Source organism: Lutra lutra, chromosome 9 (assembly GCF_902655055.1).
Source record: "Lutra lutra chromosome 9, mLutLut1.2, whole genome shotgun sequence".
Taxonomy (NCBI): domain Eukaryota; kingdom Metazoa; phylum Chordata; class Mammalia; order Carnivora; family Mustelidae; genus Lutra; species Lutra lutra.
The window spans coordinates 47520289-47541262 of NC_062286.1; the positions used below are offsets into that span (position 1 = coordinate 47520289).

The 20974-nt window shown below is 34.7% G+C and overlaps 1 protein-coding gene across 1 annotated transcript in view; it reads left to right on the forward strand.

The window, feature by feature from the left end:
• Window positions 1-20974, forward strand: part of LRRTM4 (leucine rich repeat transmembrane neuronal 4) — a 1027999-nt gene that overhangs the window by 296974 nt on the left and 710051 nt on the right. The window contains 9 exon segments of the mRNA XM_053447877.1: window positions 16229-16951; window positions 18780-18935; window positions 18938-19152; window positions 19154-19870; window positions 19872-19907; window positions 19910-19951; window positions 19954-20008; window positions 20011-20062; window positions 20064-20328. Of these exon segments, the coding sequence (XP_053303852.1) occupies window positions 16948-16951; window positions 18780-18935; window positions 18938-19152; window positions 19154-19870; window positions 19872-19907; window positions 19910-19951; window positions 19954-20008; window positions 20011-20062; window positions 20064-20328 (1542 nt within the window). The 5' untranslated portion in view covers window positions 16229-16947.

Consider the following 20974-nt stretch of genomic DNA (forward strand, 5'->3'; position numbering starts at 1 on the left):
GAGCCAACCAGTCACCCCCACAATCCATTTTTTTTAGTCAGGAAATTGCATTTGTAAAATATGTGGCTGGAAAAAAAAAACAGAATTTGAGAACAAAGAGAGAAATTTCTTCTAAGTGTTCTAATTTTCCCTTTAGGTCAATTGCTTTGTTATAAATGTATGTTGAAAAGTCTGGTGGATGTCAGCCCATCAGTCTTTTACTATGTGATGTCCCATCATTCATTTCGGTTTTTGTGTGAATGATACTATCTTCTGCAGGAACTAGAAATGTGTGCAGTCCTTCTTGGAAGCAGTTTGGTACTCTCCATTGTCCCTTTGCTGGAGCTTTCAGCCTACAGAAACCTGTTGTCAGAGGAGAGATACCCAGAGGTTATAGCTCCCACACTTTCTTTGACTCAGCGTTGAGTTCATTGATTAATTTAGCTCAGCAGATTAGTCATTGTCCATACAACTTTAGTTTAGTGTAGGAGTCAAATCTTGTCAGGACTGAATCCATCTCCAGGACCATGAGGACTTATGGCTTCTGCTTGTATTTCTCTACACTGTCAGGAGCAAATGGTCTTGATGAGCTTGCAGTGGGCCAACCTAGAGTCTAAGGGCTTGGGCTGTGGAGTTCCAACAACATGGGCCCTAATAATGGCTTTGTCTTTTATTAGCTGTACAATCTTGAGCAATTTATTTAAAAACCGATGGCTCTGTTTCTTCATTTGTAAAATGGAAATATTAATAGTACCTATAGCATGTGTTGGAACACAAAAGTTAGACGGTTTAGAGTAGTGACTGGAGTAAAGCAAGTGTTAAATAGATGTTAATGGTTTTCATGTTGGTGATTGTTATCAATTCTGATGTGTGATTATGTAGCCTATCACAGATAATGAAGAGGGGGACCTCCTATACCCCTTCTCTGCCAGCTCCACTTCAGAGGAAACCTAAAGTTGCACATCTAAATGGATGGAACAAATCATCTTTGTTTTAGCTTTCATATTGAGGGATAGTGCATGTGTCTTCCCAGTCCATTTGTCCTCTGAAAAAACCTCTCATGTCCCTGTTGCTGAAATGAGGTATGTGCCTGATCAGAGCAAGAAGTCTATTTCATTTCTCTTCTAACTAGGGAATACAACCTCCTGAAATTTCTAAAGCTTCTTCTTCTCTCTCTCTCTCTCTCTTTTTTTTTTTTTATCAATTGCTTTTTTTTTTTTTAATTTTATTTTTTATAAACATATATTTTTATCCCCAGGGGTACAGGTCTGTGAATCGCCAGGTTTACACACTTCACAGCACTCACCATAGCACATACCCTCCCCAATATCCATAACCCCACCCCCCACTCTCTCTCTTTTTTAGTTATCTAAGTTTTCAGATGTATAGCACCTCTATATCTGTATACACTACAAAATGACCACTGCCACAAGTCTTATTACCATCCATCTCCATACTGTTGACCTCCTTTACCCCTTTTGCCCACTGTCTACCCCGCTTCCCTCTGGTAACCTCTGGTCTCTTCTCTCTGTCTATGAATTTGTTTTTTTAACTTTGTTTTTCATTTGTTTTCTTAGATTCTACATATGAGTAAAATTATATGGTCTTCATCTTTCTCTGTCTGACTTATGTCACTTGACATAATACCCTCAAGTTCCATCTCTGTTGTTATAGATGGTGAAATTTAATTCATTATTATGGCTGAGTACTATTCCATTGTATAAATATGCCACATCTTTATCCATTCATCTATCAAAGGACACAGTTAGGCTGTTTCCATGTCTTGGCTTTTATAAATAATGATGCAGTGAACACAGGGGTACATATGTCTTTTCAAATCAGTGTTTTTAAATTCCTGGATAAATACTCATAAATGGAATAGCTGGTTCATGATGTAGTTCTTATCTTAATTTCTTGAGGTATCTCCAAATTGTTTTCCATAGTGGCTGCACCAGTTCACAGTCCTACCAACAGTTTACCAGGGTGTCCTTTTCTCCACATTTTCTCCAGCACTGATTATTTCCTATCTTTTTGATAACAGCCATTCTAACAGGTGTTCAGTGATAACCTCATTGTGATTTTGAGTTTACCTAATGAGTGATATTGAGCATCTTTTCATGTGCCTGTTAGCCATCTCTGTGTTTTCTTTAGAGAAATGTCTGTTCATGTCTTCTGCCCATTTTTCAATTGGGCTGTTTTTTGCTATTGAGTTGTATGAGTTCCTTGTATATTTATCCCATACCAGATATGTTACTTGCAAATATCCTCTCCCATTCAGTAGGTTGCCTTTTCACTCTGATGATGGTTTCCTTTGCTATGCAGAAGCTTTTTAGTTTGATGTAGTTTCATTTGTTTATTTTTGCTTTTGTTTCCCTTGACTTTGGAGTCAGATCCACAAAGAATTTGCCAAGACTGATGTCAAGTAGTTTACTGCTTATGTGTCCTTCAGGGAATTTTATGATTTCGGGTCTTATATTCATCTCTTTGTTTGAGTTAAATTTTGTGTATGGTGTAAGATAGTAGTCTATTTTCATTTTTTTTGCAAGTACTGTCCAGTTTTCCAAACACCATTTATTGAAGAGACTGTCCTTTCTCTGTTGTATGTTCTTGGCTTCTTTGATGTAGATTAATTACAAATATACTTATGATTTATTTCTGGGTTCTCAGTTCTATTCCACTGATCTGTATGTCTACTTTTGTACCAATACCACAGAATTTTGATTACTCTAGCTTTTTGTATAGTTTGAAATCAGAGAGTGTGAAACCTCTAGCTTTTTTCTTCTTTCTCAAGGTTGCTTTAGCTAGCCACAAACTTTTGTGGTTCCATACAAATTTTAGAATCATTTTTTTCTAGTTCTGTGAATTTTAAAAGTCTGTGCCAATAATTTATTTAACACAGGGTTACTTTAGGAAATATAATTTATAATAATATTTACAAGCTAGTAGTTTACAGGGTAATGTCTCGTAATAAGCCAATAAAGAAAGAACATACTCCAAACAATGATAGATTAATTACACTGTTGCTTCAGCAAAGAAGAGATGAAAGAAAAAAAGTCCAAATTTAGTTGAAGTATTCCTTTGGGTATTGGTACAGTCAGTCCTTCCAATTAAAAGCTTGGTGTCAGCTGCTGACTTAGGTCTCTCCCTGCTGGGGCACACAGCTAGTGGGTGATAGCACCAGTGTTGACAAGCAAAGTGGGCTGCTCTGAAGGGTGTTACTCTTGGGACCATTACACAGCTTGTGTCACTGCCTTCCTCTAAAGTTAAATTCAGTCATGTTTTCTGAGAAATATGTTTTATTTAGCTTGTAGAATTTCCATGTCTACATGTTTCAACCTACTAATAACTATTCATTTTTGCTATTACCTTTATTAAATATATTAATTTTTTAAGACTGTATACAGATGTGAAAAGTGGTGTTCTGAATTTTTAAAGAGGCCAAACTTGTATTCATAGCTAGTATCTAAATAGCAGTTGAGCCCTAAAACCCTGCCAGTTTCCTCTTAATGTCCTCATTAATTTCCTTCAAATTCCTCTATTAATTGCTAGCTACACTGAGGTTTCTTTAGGGGTTTATTATTATTGTTATTATTATTATTATTATTGCAATGGCCAATCATAAATAAGATGTGAGAATTTTCTATTGGAAAAAAAGTTTTACATACATATTTTCATAGGTGGTAATTTACAGCAAGTCACAAAATGCATAAATGTTTGTGTGGGGGAGGCAGGTGTTTGTGTGTATACATAGAAACATATCTATAAGAAATCAGAAATTTTAGTAAAGAAGTATTTTCTGATGGGACATGAATTTCAAGGAAATATCTAGATAGTTCTTATTTATATTCTAATTATGTGTTAATCATTAAACCCAGAGGGTATAGGAATTGCAGTGATAAGCATCTAAGTTCCTGTTGCCTTGTTTCTTTTCTTTCTTTTTTTTTTTTTTTTTAACTTATTTGACAGAGATCACAGGTAGGCAGAGAGGCAGGCAGAGAGAGAGGAAGGAAAGCAGGCTCCCCGCCAAGCAGAGAGCCCGACGCGGGGCTCGATCCTAGGACCACGACCCGAGCCGAAAGCAGAGGCCCCAACCCACTGAGCCACCAGGGGCCCCTGTTGCCTTGTTTCTTATGCTCCTGCTGAATGGAATGAAATCTGCTCTATGCAGCAGAAGCATGTTCGTTTTGTTCGCTTGCCATTGTCACTCACTATTAACTTTACGCTGTCTGCTTTAAATGAGAGTGACTCAGGGTCATTTGGGGACCTTATAAGAAAAACATATATCTCACTTCCCTGAATAAATGCAAAATGAACTCTGAAGGTGCTACAACCTATATACATAGAATCTCAACATTTAAGTTTTCTTTTGTTTGTTTTGTTTTTCTCCCTCAATCGGGCTTTGTATGGCTACAAATAAGGAGTTTATATTGGGAAATACTTCAGATAATTTTTTTCAGCTGAAAGCTTTTTTGTTTGTTTAGAAATAAAGGGCTAATTTGTGAAGTCATGAATTGACTTATGGAAGACTTTAATCTAGGCAGGTGGCAGTTTTATGTCTTCTCATCTAATTCACCAAAAAGTTATATTCAAACATTTTAATTTTATATATGAGATAGATGGAGGAATTTTTAGTGTCTGGTAGTGTAGCCCATGGTAGGCCTAATTTTGTAAGGGCTTCTGAGGAAGCAAGATAACTAAATATTCTCTTTTATTTCCTTCATATTTATAACCTATTGTTTGTTTGCTATAATTCAGTTAGTATGAATTAATTAGAGACTATTTAGCAGCAATCTGATGCTTTCATTTAGAGATGATAGGAAAGTGTATAGTGAAATTGTGATATTACTGTGGTCATTTTGCTGGCTTGTAGTTGAATGTGGACCATGCCATAGGTGCCCTTAGTGAGAGTACCAATGCAATAAGACATGTTTGACTGAAAGACTTGAACAGCCTGGTAATGTACTGGCAGTGATGGTCAATAAAAAAAAACGAAGTATAAAGACTATTTTCACCTTTAAGAAAAAACTTGATAGTAAAAAATGCAAAACTATATACAGACAGGCTTGGTTGAATATTATTAAATCTATCAGGCAAAACACTGAACTTGCATTAATTAAACACAAACATATTGCTATATTTATCAATATGTGGATATTGATATAGAGATTTACACACTTAATACCCAAAACACCCATAGAAATGATATACTATTATCCTATTATTTTCATTTTATAGATAAAGACCTTGAATAAGAACTGGTTAACTTAAATTTTTTATATCCAGCTACTTAAAGACAGAGATTTTTTTTTTTCACTGATACAGTGCATACTCAGTACGTTTTTCTTAAATGGAGAAAAAATTAATAGTGCTTCATTAGAATGTAAATCTATATTCTTTTTGCTTCAATATTTATGTACTTTTTCAAATTCTGTTTTACTTTCATTTGAAAAATATGTATCCATATGGCAGAAAGAGAAAGAGTATTGATTGATGTTATCATTTAAGCATTAGTTGATACAGAATACCTCGTTGGCCTATTTCAATTAAAATTGTTCTGTGTAATACTTCATAGAAGACCATACACAAATAAATGATATTCATATGATGGCAAGGAATATAACTATCTAGTGAGTAATTTTAAAAACTTTTGTTTATGGAAGGTATTATAAGACTTCCTTTGTGAAAGGTCAAAACCAATCAACAACAGCAATATGATGATAGTTACCAAAATATAATTGCTAGATATGTCAGGACACTATGCAGAAAATGATAAACACTAATACTTACTAAATGTATTTTTTACCAGCTATACAAGCCTGAATCCTACTGGAGATATTATACTAGAACTAAGCATTTTTTATAATAGGTCTTTCTATGTTTTGCAATCATTATTTGTTTAACTCTAAAAATATGTCCACTATAAAATTTTGTTTTACCATCCCCTTTCTTAAAGAAAATAAACATAAGATGTAAAAGGTAAAGAGATTTATCAGCATGGCTCAGACACAAAAAGAAGAGTAGGGTGTAAAATACCTACTCTAACCAATTAACCGGTTGTAATAGATGTCCAATTTTTATGTAACCAGCAAAGACATTTAATTTAAAATCATTTAAAGACTATTCCAGATTATTCTATAATAAAGTCAGAAAATTGATTGATATCTGGAATTAATTTGTCATAATTTAGAGTGAAAGCAACAGTCCTCTGATATCATATTAAATCCTTTAGATTCATATGTGTTGCAGAAAGTGAATTATAACCATAGAGAAATTACTAAAAAATTAAAATTTATTTAGGCCTTTTTTTTTTTTTTGACAGACAGATCACAAGTAGGCAGAGAGGCAGGCAGAGAGAGACAGGAGGAGGAGGCAAGCTCCTTGCTGAGTAGAGAGCCCGAAGTGGGACTCGATCCTAGGACCCTGAGATCATGACCTGAGCCGAAGGCAGAGGCTTTAACCACTGAGCCACCCAGGCGCCCCAGGCCTTTTTTTTTTTTTCCTGTGTTACTTTCACTCCTTCTTTCAGTATAAATTTAGAATTTTTTTTTTTACATGGCTGTAATTAATAAAATGAATACTATTTTGCTTTTGTCATTTTTATATTTTAGTGGGTACAAATATTTTATAGATTAATATGTCATGTTTCAGTAAAATAATCTAGTATTTTGGAAGTTTATTTTGTGACTTATTTTTTCCTTATCTTTCTTATAACAAAGCACTGCATATTTTTAATATGTATTCTTTTAAGATATTTTTGAATGGATACACTAGGTTAAAGGCTAAGCTTGTTTCTATGGATCTTGATACATATTGCTGGGTACATGACAAAATAATTATTCTAATTTATATTTCCACTATACATGTAGCTTTGACAACAAACAAAAGCATTTGTAATATTCTTTAAAATGTAATATCTGATAGTACAGTTAGTATGTGGTTTAACTTTTATTTTTTGTTAGAGGTATATATTTTATATTTTTTCTGGTCTGACTTTCAGAATTTCTGATAGCTTATTGTTCCATTAGTATTGTGAGCATTTAAAAATAACATATGGATACAAAGCCTTTATCTATTGCTATCACTTTCTTTTTAAAATTTTCACTGAAGCAAAGTTGTGCATTTTCATATGAGAATTTGTCAGTCCTTCTTTGTGTGATTTTTTTATATCACAAAGTTTTATGAAAATGACAGACATTGAAGACAAACAAATGATTATAAATAATTGAGCCAAGAATTACCTCTAGGTAATAGGATTTCTAATTGATATTGCCATTGTTGACTATAACAGACAAAATGCTCATGTTATATAAACAATATGATGTCATTGTACATGCACTGATTTCTATCCATAGCTGTAATATTAACATTTGTGGGATTTTGAAAGGTTATTAAGCTTAATTTTAGGTTCTATACTGTGTGTTCGTATTAGTATTGTTTAAAGAGTATACATTGAGACATCAAATATATTGTCAGAATATTATTAAGCAAAATCCAATAGAGTAAAAAAGACATAATAATTGCTTTATGAAAAATATTTTCAGTTTAGTAAAATGTATTCTTTTCTATGTGTGATAGCAAAATTAAAATATAAATACATATATAAAATGAAAGCCTCTGAACCAAATTTCACATTCTGTTTATCTAGTTCACTACATAATCTTCCATACAGCTCTACCTAATTTCCACTTAAATCTGTAATTCATTTCATTTATTTTCAATTATTCTGTTTTTAGGTTTGTAATTTTGATTTGATTCTTATTTACAAACTCCATTTATCTGTTGGAATCCTCAATTTGTGATATATATATATATATATATATATATATATATATATATTTTTTTTTTTTTTTTTTTTTTTTTTTTTTTAAAGATAGTAGCCACAATTATCTTTAAGTCTGTGTCTGGTAACTCTAATATTGAATCATCTGTGAGTCTGTTTGTATTATTTGTTTTTTTCCAATTATTTATTCAAACAAGCCAAGCATTCACCTCTTCCCATACTGTTTTGTTTTATTTCCAATGTAGTCTTCTCTCTTTATCCTTAATGTTTATGTAGTTCACGCCTACTCATTCCTTTAGTCTTCTCAACTTTGGTAATTCCACAAATTATTTTGGTAATTCCACAAATATATAAGAGCATTTTACTTGAAAACCCATTAAAATACTATTTTTAAAGATTCCTCTCTCCAATCTCCAAAATAAATTATCTCCCATTATTCTGTTTCATAACTTCTTTTTTATTTTTTAAACTTATCTATAAATCTTATATTTATTTTCATTTTTTTTGTTTAATAATCAATTTCCATCTGCCCTAACCGCCATTTTCTTGTTTACATTATCATTATCTACTCATTAATATCCTATAATACGTTACCAATTTTTTTAATTTTATAAGTTCATTAGGTAATAAAATGAGACAAAGAATTCATTTTATGTGTCTATATTTCAATACAACTTTTGCTCTGACTATATTAATAATAGGAACATTAGCTTAAAATACACATTGGGATAGACATTGAGATTCCTGAATTCAGCAGAACATGTATAAAAAAATGTTATTTTTCTTTAAATTTTTAACAAGTTAAGTGACTAATTATAACTACTATCAGAAATGAAGTACAGTTAAATCATGATAAGTAAATTGAAAAGGGAGAAAAAGTCATTCATTTTGATAAAGGGATTCAAATTTCCTCATCATGTTAAAATTCAATTATGTACATAATTAAAATGTGTCTCAATGTAAATTATTTTTAAGCATGTACACATATGGTGTGGTTTTCAGTGTGTGTGTGCATGTGCATGCATGTGTGTGTAGAAGAAATCAGGCATAATACATTAATTTTGCTTTTTTACCATTTGAGAGTGAAGGTAAGAGGAATATTTGGTTAAATCATTATATGAAGAGCTTTATATATTGAGAATAAAGAAATCATAGGTAATACCACATCCTAATGGCAGGGTAGAGCAAGAGCAAAAGGTTACTGGGATTTTGTTATATTTTGTTATTTGGTTTATTTTTGTTTTTTATTTTTTTTGTTTGTTTATATGTTTGGTTTGTCTATTCATTTTCATGGTGTTTATTTTTAGCTCCCAATATCTATCATTATCCCTTGTCCCACTCATACTGCAACATAAATAATCCCCTGTAGTCCAGTAGCTTTAATAGGGTTTAAGAATCCTGGATTCTAGTTAGAAGAAGAAGAAAGGGACTCTTTCTTTTACCATCTTGACCTGGAAGTGTTACACATCAATTCTAACTCATAGTCCTTGGTGAGGATTACTTACATCGTCCCCACCTAGATTCAAGGTGTGCCCTGGCAGGGCAACCCCTTTTTAGTGATGACTTTGTACTTTGCAAGAGATGCACACATCATTTTCCTTCCCCTTTCAGCACATGTTTCTTGTTGTTGCTGCTGTTTTGTATGTTTTGTTTTGAAGTAAGCTCTAAGCCCAGTGTGGGGCTTGAACTCACAACCCTGAGATCAAGCCAGCCAAGCATCCCTAGTATTTTTTTTTTCCCCCAGGAAGCTGTTCCCAGCACCAGTGGTAGAGTACATGACCTTTATGTAAACTACCCAGGGAGGCTCAATCCTTATCACAGAAAATTATTCAGAAGTAGGAGGGGAAAAAAAAAAAGACTATTCTAGAGTCACTTCATGCAATGAAACATTTATTAGGTCTTGAATCTTACTATTCTTGGAGCCAGGGCTACTAGAGATGTTTTGAAACCAAAATTGCAATGGAAATAATACATGGGAATTTAAGCCTGAAAAAGGGACCAAAGGAAACATTACCAGTGATACTTTGAATTTCTGAATCCAGCTAGATCTATGGAATTTTGATTTATACAAACTAAAGCAATTTTCCATTTTATCATTATTGAGTTTGAATTGAGATTTTTTTCACCTGTAATTTTAAATTTCTTAATTGACAAAGGCTTTTAATTTTTAATTGGAGAGAATAAAAAATATTTTAGGGAAGAAAGAAGATACTGGCAATATTGAAAGTGACATTGATTATGATGATAATAATTGATTGAACTTTTGATATGTTTATTGAAACCAGGTCATCACTAGTATTTATGTGTTCAAACTAGTTCACTGTTAGAACAATACATATGTAGAACTGTACGCACAATGGTTTGAAGGTAAATGTTTAACAACTGCCTCTCTAAATATTATTCCAATGTGAATACAATCTGATATTTTTGCTTACATTAATGAGTAAGACAGAAGTGAAATGATGTCTGACATACATTGGAATTTTGCTTGTTTGTCAGTGACATGGTAATTTATTTGCCCAATTATATAGTTTTCAAATACTACATATTTGAAATTATATGTATATATTATAATTTGAATTTATTTAATAGCTCTTTACAATTACATGAAACCTATTTATAATTGAGTGGCTACTAACATTACACTTTTAAGTTTAATGTGTTACTAATATTCTCAAGATCACTTTCTTAACTATAGATACTCAACAAAATAATGTCATATTTTAAACTTTTTAGGTTTTTGCTGATTTCCTTGGTGTGGATACTCCTATCATGGTCAGTTTCAGATTATCAAGGTGAAGTCACTGAATGCTGAGTATAACAAAATGCTATTATTACAAAAATTAAAATAAAAAATTCCTATTATATCCTTAGTTCATAAAGTATCAAATAAGTAAATGGAAATATTAAATCCACCATATTAGTCAATATGCCATATGTCATATAAAGATCACATTTAAACATTATTATCCTATTCCAGTATAGAAGCAGTTACACAGAAAGGTGGGCTATCTACCACCTAGGAATAAAAAAAGTATGGTCAATTTCTTTCATTCTTTCTTACCTCCTCCCACCCTTACTACCATTTCAGACCTTTCCAGGAAACTTCTTGGTTGACCTAACAATTTTAAAAAGGTTTTTTTTTTTTGTTTTTTGTTTTTTGTTTTTAATCTCTACCCCTAGCAGATGTTAAAAGATATTTCTCTTTTTCATGGACACGTTGATAGATCCTTAATAGCCCCATTAGGAATAATGGGCCAGATTTTCCCTGACAAGAATGACACATTTTTTTCTTCATTTATCTAGTACATGTCCAAACTTGATGGGTTTCTGTTTTTTGTTTATTTCTCTCTTTGTTTGGGCAGTGCTTTTATAAAAACTTTCTGTTGGGGGTATCACCAGGATTTAAAATGGCTTCAAACTGACACTTTCTCATATAGTCCTTCTTTCATGTATAGAAAACACATGTACATATTTTTATCCAGACAGACTCTGAAAGTGAAAGTCAATCCCAGCCCTGTTTTAATTCACTACTTTATAGAAGAGCAGTTGGATATAAATCATATTTCTGGCAGATGGAATAAGTTAAGGTTACCTGCTCAGATGGCTAAAGCTAATTTTTAGCAATATTTTTGGAGAAGACATGGTTTTTCATTTGCCTAAATTTCAAATATTCAAATAGCCTCTTTCTTACTGAGTTGCCCCCTCAAGTTTGCATTTCACAGAGATGGTTTAGATGAGAATTTCCAGAGAAGACTGGGTAGAATATTTACATCTCAAAGGCACAGAGAAAGAATGCCAGTTCCTTCAGGAAGTGCTTTTGTTTCTTAAGGCCAGAATTTTTCAACATAAGCTTTCATTTTGAGAGGAATAGGTGAGGTTTTGGGATTGGTTAAAATGATAGATTTGAATCATTTCTAGAGCCACATTTCTGGTTTTGTAAACAAGTGTAAGATAAGAAGAGTTGTTTTTAATTCTTCAAAGAATTGGCTTGTAGCCTGAATGACCTCTGGAGGTTGAACTGCCCACCCAACTAAATTATCCTCAGTTTGCTTTTCTTTATACCTGGGAGAAGTTCTTCAACTAAAATGGGATTAAAAGGTTCCTGTGTTCTAGATTTAGAGCTTTCTCTTTCAAATCTTTTTCTTTCCCTCTAGGTACATTTAGCTTAGGGGAGGAGGTCTAAGAGAACTTCTTGTCAGGCTCTGAATATCAGTTTTCAATTTGGCTGACTTCTGACCACCGAGATACTTACAAAAAAATCCTTTGAAATATCTTTTTAGAAAAACAAACAAACAAATAAACAAACAAAAACACATCAGTTTCTGCCTAGGACAAACAGTAAATATTCCTGGCAGCATTGAAGGATACATAAACCTAAGAGGCATTCCCAAAGAGGATAGAGATGATGTTAACTTCCAAGATCCAGAGCCACTCCCAAAGATAACCAAAAGAAAGAGACATTTCTTTTTGGCTATTTAAGGAAATAACGTAGCAGTTGACTGGAAAATCCCTCTTGCTTTTGGTAATCTTGAGAGGGGCCCATATGGGGGCCCTCCTTGGAGAGTATATACAGGGATGCCTGTAAGGCCACTAACTTGGTGGACTTTTGTTTATGGTCCTATTGTAGAAAGACAATTCAGACAGAGGATTAGTAGACTGAGTACTCAGGTAAAGGAAGACAGAGAGAAGGAGTAGGAGTTATCCCAGTCTGATAGTCCTATTTTTTATATCTTTAATTTGTCACTAGGCTTTTCTAGCAAATATTTCAATGAAGCTATTTTGGAATTTTGAATGCTTCTGGGGGCTTCTGGATGCCAATTAAAATTGATATCCCATTCTGTTTGTTTTGGGAATTCTTATTTTCAAGTGTACTTCTTAAATGAATAATCTTGTCTAATTGGAACATTCCCCACAATGACCATTATAATTCTGGTTTGTCATTAGTAAGATTTTTCCATTTTTGTAGATATCTCTGGCTTCTGAGACCCACATTTCTTAGACATAAAATAAGCAGGTGTGCCAGAATGTGGTACTCTCAGATCTTTGGAATGTAAGGATTCCATTTCTTGTAGGTAAGCCTTGGGTCTCTCAGAGCAAAATTAATAATATCTACTAGGGATGTGTCACTGGGTTGAGGATTGTGTGGCATTTTACAGTGTACCTCATTACATAGAAATTTTTTTAAGGTTGGCAGGTAACCCAGTATCAATCTAACTCATTCCATGGTCACCTAATCCTAGCATGAGAGTCTTCGAGTTAGGTGGCAAGTACCCTAACAGCTTTAAAGTGCTTGACCCATGTCCACCAATTTTGTGGCTTTGGCTTTCAAGTTTCCCATTAACAATAGCCTTTATGTCATATTCCCATTAACAGAAACTAGCAGTAACCTGGACAAGAGATGGCGTTGTCTGCCCCACCAGCAATTTCCAATGTGGAACTGAGGACAGGGGAAAGAACCCAACAAGTGGGGACTACAGACTTGGGGATTGGGGATTTGATTGGGGATTCTAATCAAATGAAAAAATGTAGACTGAACAACCCATAGTTCCCAATATGGCATCTGGGTACTGAACCAAGAGCTAGGGGCTTAGGTTTGACCTGCCCTGGACTAGAAAGCCAATTAGATCATAAGCTCAATGCAAAGAAAGCAGAACTCAGAACTGAGAAGAACTTACCTCTTGGCCCTAGGAAATGGCAAGAAGAATTCAAAGGATTCATGAGTAACAGTGCCTGTGTTACTTGTTATCCCCCAAAACACACACATTTCCTTCAGATCCTGTCACTGACATCAAAACTGTTTAAAACAAAACAAAACAAAATTCAGCTCAGTTAATTCTAAGTATCTTATTGCTTATATTCAATGATTCATGAATTGGGCAGCATTCCATCCAGCAGATAGAAGGGGGCTCTGAGAAATGGTAAAAATGAAAAACTTCTATAGACCAAAGAGAAAAGGACTAAGAAATTATATTAGAAAAAGTCTGATTGATTGTAACAAGGTCACTTTCCTTCAGGGGATGATGAGGTCCGTCAGGCAGATTACCTTACTAGTGCTGACCAGGTGATTCCTTACGGACTGGTTTAAGATTCCATTTCTGGGAGTGGCCAAAACTGTAATTAAGTTAAATTGTGGTTTGATGAAATGAGGCTTAGCAAAAGCGGCTCCATTTTGGACCTTTTGTTTTATTTTTAACATACTACAATGAAGCTGAGGTGTGGACATACCCTGCACCTTTCCTTGGGTTAAGGGTGTGTGTGTGTGTGTGTGTGTGTGTGTGTGTGTACACTTTAGGTAATGCCAGGACAACTCTTTCCAGTGAAGTCATCCACACAACATCTTTTGTCACTCTTAACTCTCTTGGCCCTTTTATGCCTTCACAATGTGTTCAAGAGACACAGTATATAATTGATTTTTGACAACATCCTTTGTGAAATCTGCATATGATTTCGTATCTGCTTTGGAATATAGCATCTATTAGATCTTAGTACTTAAAAGAAAACTTGCATTTTAATTGGTCATTACACTATAAATGTGGGTACCATCATGAGATTTTTCTATTCCACTATCAAAAGCTGTTCTCATGCCTTACATTCCAACAAAGGAAAATTTACACATACATGCACAAACATATATATGGGTACATACATATGTCACATGTACCACATATTCATTTTATTTTAAAAAGTTAGAAAATACAAATAGACAAAAAATCATAAAAGATGAAATGAAACCCATCCAAAATTCACTCCCAGGAAAATCTGCTTTTTACATTTTATTTTGCCCACACACAAGTAAAAACATGTATAGAAATAGACTCCCTTAATCATCCTCTAGGACCTGTGTTCTCTCCCTCTCCTCTCTTTATTTTTTATACTGTGGTCTGCATTCCCTGTCAGCAAATACAAGTGATTTCATTTTAATGGCAGTAGGTATTCTAATCATGAATATATTTATATTTCCTGAACTGATCCTCCATCATTGAATATTTGGGTGGGGTTTTGTGATTCTATGTAAACTACACAACTATGAACTAATTACATGTGTATCATTTATGTTTTTTTCCTTAGAAAGGTATACCTCTTATTAACCAAATAATATTGCCTCTTTGGGTATTCATTTGCATTTCAATAGATTTTGTACCTTAAGCCAAAAGTATACATTTCTAAAATAGAATTCAGGTATCAGTTAATGGTAAAGGTGTATATTTGGGGGACATATTATTTCTTTCTCTTCCTTGAAAAATCTTAGTAATTAGATAGTTGCTTGTTACTGCCTACTCATAAATCTGAGTCAAATAATTTATGTTATTTATATAATAGGCCCTCCTTACTAATATTTTGGTACTTATTCTAAAACCAAGAAATATTTCTAAAAATCTTCATTTTCACTGATCCATAGCAATTCTAGGTACTTATGTAAAATTTATTTTAACTTCTCACACCTGCTAAATTAGATTAGTGATCTTATCCATCATTCTTTCTCTGTATTGCATTGTTTCATTCTTTTGGATTATTCCAAAAATTCTCTGCCAGAGGATTATGAAATAAACAATTAAAGAAGAGAAACAAAATGGAAGGTGATGTACCATTTTTTTTTTTTTCGAAGTCCAGTGCAACTTGAAGGAAGGTATAGGCTTTTTAAAATATGTATTTCAGGTGTTTGATCATTTCATCCTTTCTAATTTTGAGGATATTTTGCAAATTTTAAATAAATATAATAGTGATATAGAACTCACATGCTTTTGTTTTTCTGGAATTGCACATTATAAGCGACTTGCATAAGAAAAATTTGTATTATTAATGTAGATAATTTTAAAATATAGTGACTGTACTAAGGGTGTCAATTATACTCTGGAATAATACTCTTACTGAAGTAACATTTAGTATCTCTTAGATACCAACACATTTGGGCAATATAGTATTAAAGATAACTACTTTAAGACTAAGAATATACACTTTTAGAAAGTATTGATCTAGATTGTTCAATAAGATGTGCAAAATTACAGAATGTATTTAATTATCAAAGTTGGGAATTTAAAAATTAGACCTAAAATTTTTAAAATGACTATCTTCAAAAGTGATCTAATTACATTTTCCCCTTTAGTACAATTGTTTCTCTATGTGGTTTGCTTAACAAAATATAAATAAACTGAGAGGAACAAAAATAAAACTCAAATTGTTTCTGTCGAAAAAGATAATAAGTCTGTGATATGTGCAGTGAAAAAAAAGCCAAGGCAACTTTTAAAAACTGCTAATTGGATAATATTTAGAGAGCCAGTATTTTACTTAATATTTGATAGCACTGAATGGAACTCCTTGTCATGAGGCTTTCATAATATATATATTATTGGAGAGGAAAAAAAAGTGATCCTGTGCCTTTAATTTCCCTTTCTGAGAGAGGGAAGGCTGCACACCACTGACAGGCTCACTTGTTCCCGTCTTTAATGTGCAATCTGTTTTCTCCAGCGGAGGGCACTCAGTGTATCACAAACTCAAGCATTAGCACCAACAAGCTCTGAGCATCATCAGTCTCTGGAAAGCCTTCTGAATTAGACAAGGGCTGCCTCTCAGCACAGCTACAAAACACTTAAACCTGACCAGCTAAATGGATAAACCTAGCCTGCATAGCTTTTAAACTGGGGTCTCAGACAGCACAGGAGGCCTACTTGCTTCAAGAACTGAAAATCCAGAGGATGAATTGCTTTATCTGGGAATGGCAAAAGCCAGCACAATAAGGAATGCCAGGTATTCTGAAGATTTTCTTTTCTTTTCTTTCTTTTTCTTTTTCTTTTTTTTTTTACCTCTCTTTTTACAGAGAAGTTGGTTACCTTCGAAATGGGCTGTAGCTTTTTTGCACAGATTGCCAATTACTGCTGATGGGTCTCTGGTGAATTACACAATGGTCCTCAGAGCTTAGAGGCCCTCCCCCTCCCCCCCAACGGCTTCCTTCTCCCTGCCCCCCACCATCCCACCCCATGCTGAATTTTTTTTTTTTTCATATATGTATATATATTTTTTGCCTGTCCTCTCCGGGGAAGTTTGTATGGGGCTGCTAGCTCACATGCGGGATCAGAATGGTGTGAATGACAGCCGCACTGTGTCATGAAGGTGGTGGTGGTTTCAGCAAGAGAGACCAAATAAGAAGAAAGCTGAGAGAGGGGGGATCCGTTTTTGGATGACAAAGGATGGGTAAGTGAACTTTTGTTGTTTCCTTCTTACCAAAGCTGATCCTCTTGGCTTCGTATTCTCAGTCGCGGCATTAGCTGATAAAAGACGGGAAAACAGGCAAAAAGCAGCAGCCTCTGAGTTTGCCAGTTGACTCAGTATAGTTGCTATTATATTTTTAGATCGTTTTCCTTTTAGTAGTTTTTTTTTTTAATACGTTAATGCATAACACGGACTTAAACAGACTCTAGAGAAATATCTTTAAGACTGTCTCTTCTGTATGTGTTTCTACAGCGTGGGAATTGAGCATGAGATAAATACTGTGTTTGCTTCTATTTCTTGATAATATTAGCCACGCTTGTATTTCTGGTCGCCGTCAGGAAGATTGTTAACACTTTACTGCGTGTGTGTAGGGGTGGGGTCGTTACTTTATCAGAGGTCGCACAAGGGTTTGTTTTATCTTTAAAGCTGTATCCTGAACACAGCTTCCAAATTTCCAGCAGTCATTTGCCAGTCTTATTTTTTCAAGTGTGACTGGCTTTTTCCCCCCTTTCTCCTGTCTGGAAGAGCTGGAATGTATTTCAATGAGATTGTAGCTGGCAAGAGGACAGAGAGCAAGATCAGGTTTCAAATTAAAAACAAAACAAAACAAAACAAAAAACTGGTTGAGTAAAAGAAGGAGAGTTTTTTGATTAGAGGTTTGACTGATTGCCTCTTGGTTAAAATATGAATATTTAAGAGAAATAAACTACACAGAGGGTTTTTTTTCCCCCACCGCTAAGAAATAATAAATCTACTATTGACAGAGGAAAGAAGTCCCTTACCATGCAATGATTTGGAAATGCAGCACAAGTTCCAATACATTACAACTTTGCAGGTTTTCTGAAGTTAATAGAGGTAGGGGAGGAAAAAAAAAAAGTCAGTGAGAAATTTGAGCAGGTCCGGATGGAGGGGAGGGGATGTCGTAATCTACTGCTTCACTCCTTGTTTATCCCACAAATTTGCAAAAGCAACTATTAAAAATAACAGCAAAACTAATACTATACAAGATTATTTTGCATTTTATGCAAATAATAAGAATTTGACAATCTTAACTTTGGACTGTTCTGCGTTATATCAGTAGTTATGGTTCTGAGCTGGTATAACCCTGGGCAGGGGAGCCACAGTAGGCAGATCTTCCTGAATGCTGAGAGCATATATGCTCATTAACACATTGAGAGTACCATGCACTGTTATTAGTCTTCATACACTGCTTCATTGGCTGCCCATACTTGTCCCAATGCCATTTTTTCGAGCTCATGCATTGTTACTCCATTATGCAATAAGGATACAATTTCAGTCAGGGCAAACTTGGGTTACTAACCTTGACAGCTTACTGAAGCTCTTTTGTCAAATCAAAGCTTGTTTGCTCAACTAGGAAAGATGTACAAGTATAGGGTTTTCTAAGTCACATTTTTGCCATTACCAGAAGACTTGGTACTCTTCTCTTTTAATACTGATGTTCAACAGCGTGACTAGCCAAATATTGTTGTTATGACAGTGTTGGCATTAAGTGATAAGACAGGCTGTGTGCTTTTCAGTGTTGATGAACATAAGAACTCCTGAAACTCGGGAAGGCTTTTTCTTTAGTTCATGGCACTGTGGTGATTTGAAAATCAAGGAAGAATGAAGGAAACCTCATTGTAGCAAACATGCAACACTGAAGAAAACAAGACTTCAAATGTTAAATACATTGTTCTTATATCAACTGTCCCATTACTACACTAGATGAAATGTCCCTGATATCGGTAAGCTGGTGGTGATTTATATTAATAGCTTTACAATGTGCATTTGTCTTCTTTTTAATATGTAGGTTTCCGTTTAATTACGCAGCTGAGAGGCATGCGTGTGGTGCTAGTGCTACTTCCTACACTGCTGCTTGTTATGCTCACAGGGGCTCAGAGAGCTTGCCCAAAGAACTGCAGATGTGATGGCAAAATTGTATACTGTGAGTCTCATGCTTTCGCAGATATCCTGAGAACATTTCTGGAGGGTCACAAGGCTTATAATTAAGGTTCAACAGCATTCAGAAACTCAAATCCAATCAGTTTGCCGGCCTTAACCAGCTTATATGGCTTTATCTTGACCATAATTACATTAGCTCAGTGGATGAAGATGCATTTCAAGGGATCCGTAGACTGAAAGAATTAATTCTAAGCTCCAACAAAATTACCTATCTGCACAATTAAAACATTTCACCCAGTTCCCAATCTCCGCAATCTGGATCTTTCCTACAATAAACTTCAGACATTGCAATCGGAACAATTTAAAGGTCTTCGTAAACTCATCATTTTGCACTTGAGATCTAACTCATTAAAGACTGTGCCGATAAGAGTTTTTCAAGACTGTCGAAATCTTGACTTTCTGGATTTGGGTTACAATCGTCTTCGAAGCTTGTCCCGAAATGCTTTTGCTGGCCTCTTGAAGTTGAAGGAGCTCCACTTGGAGCACAATCAGTTTTCCAAGATCAATTTTGCTCATTTTCCACGTCTCTTCAATCTCCGCTCAATTTACTTACAGTGGAACAGGATTCGCTCCATTAGCCAAGGCTTGACATGGACTTGGAGTTCCTTACACAACTTGGATTTATCAGGGAATGACATCCAAGGAATTGAGCCGGGCACATTTAAATGTCTACCCAATTTGCAAAAATTGAATTTGGATTCCAACAAGCTTACCAACATCTCACAGGAAACTGTCAATGCATGGATATCATTAATATCCATCACTTTGTCTGGAAATATGTGGGAATGCAGTAGGAGCATATGTCCTCTGTTTTATTGGCTTAAGAATTTCAAAGGAAATAAGGAAAGCACCATGATATGTGCAGGACCTAAGCATATCCAAGGTGAAAAGGTTAGTGATGCAGTGGAAACATATAACATCTGCTCTGAAGTTCAGGTGGGTCAACACAGAAAAGTCACACCTGGTACCCCAAACGCCCCCCAGAAGCCTCTGATTATCCCTAAACATACATTTTTCCAAATCTGACCCTACCCAGCCCCACCCTTGAAACACCAAGCCCTTCCCCAGGGTTTCAGCTTCTGGCAAGAGCAAGAGTCATGAGCATGTTTCATTTCACAAAATATTGCAGGGAGTGTGCTCTGTTCCTCTCAGTGGCCATGATCCTCTTGGTGATCTATGTGTCTTGGAAACGCTACCCAGCCAGTATGAAACAACTTCAGCAGCACTCTCTTATGAAGAGGCGGCGGAAAAAGACCAGAGAGTCTGAAAGACAAATGAATTCCCCTTTACAGGAGTATTATGTGGACTACAAGCCTACAAACTCTGAGACCATGGATATATCCGTTAATGGATCTGGGCCCTGCACATATACCATCTCTGGCTCCAGGGAATGCGAGGTATGAACCATGATCCTCCTAAAAGCATTTCTACTTCGGGGAAGGAGAGGTAAATGTTTGAAGCTCTAGAGGTGTCTCTAATCACTAGAAAGATTAATGACCCTTTTGCTTTTGGGTTTTTGCTCAGTGTGAAAGGTTACTTAATTAAATTACAACCACCAGGAAATTGACTGTTGTTTTTTTTTTTGTTGTTGTTGTTTTTTAATGGTTGAAACTTGAAAGAAGTTCATTCAAGGATGAGATTAAGTTGGAATAAAGCACTATGTTAAAACATCTGTTTTTTAACAGTTTGTATACAGAGGTTGGACTTACACACATATACACAAAACTCTTTTCATTCTAAAATTAATGTCTGGTTCTTGTTGTTTGACTTCTGTAATGGAGTAAAGAAGGAGGGACCAGCTTAATTTAAAAACAAAATGATTTTACCAAAATTCCAGGAGGTAACGAAGATTTAAACCCAAAGAGCAATTTACCCAAGGGTTGATTTTGCTGTAAATTTTTAGTTATAATTAAAGCATGCAACAGGGATCTCACAAGGATAACTGTTTCTGTGTTACTTGCCATTTAGTTATTATACCAGCATAGAGAATGTCAGAGGCCTACTGTGTAACTGTATTAGGCTTTTAAAGATGTCTTTCTTCCT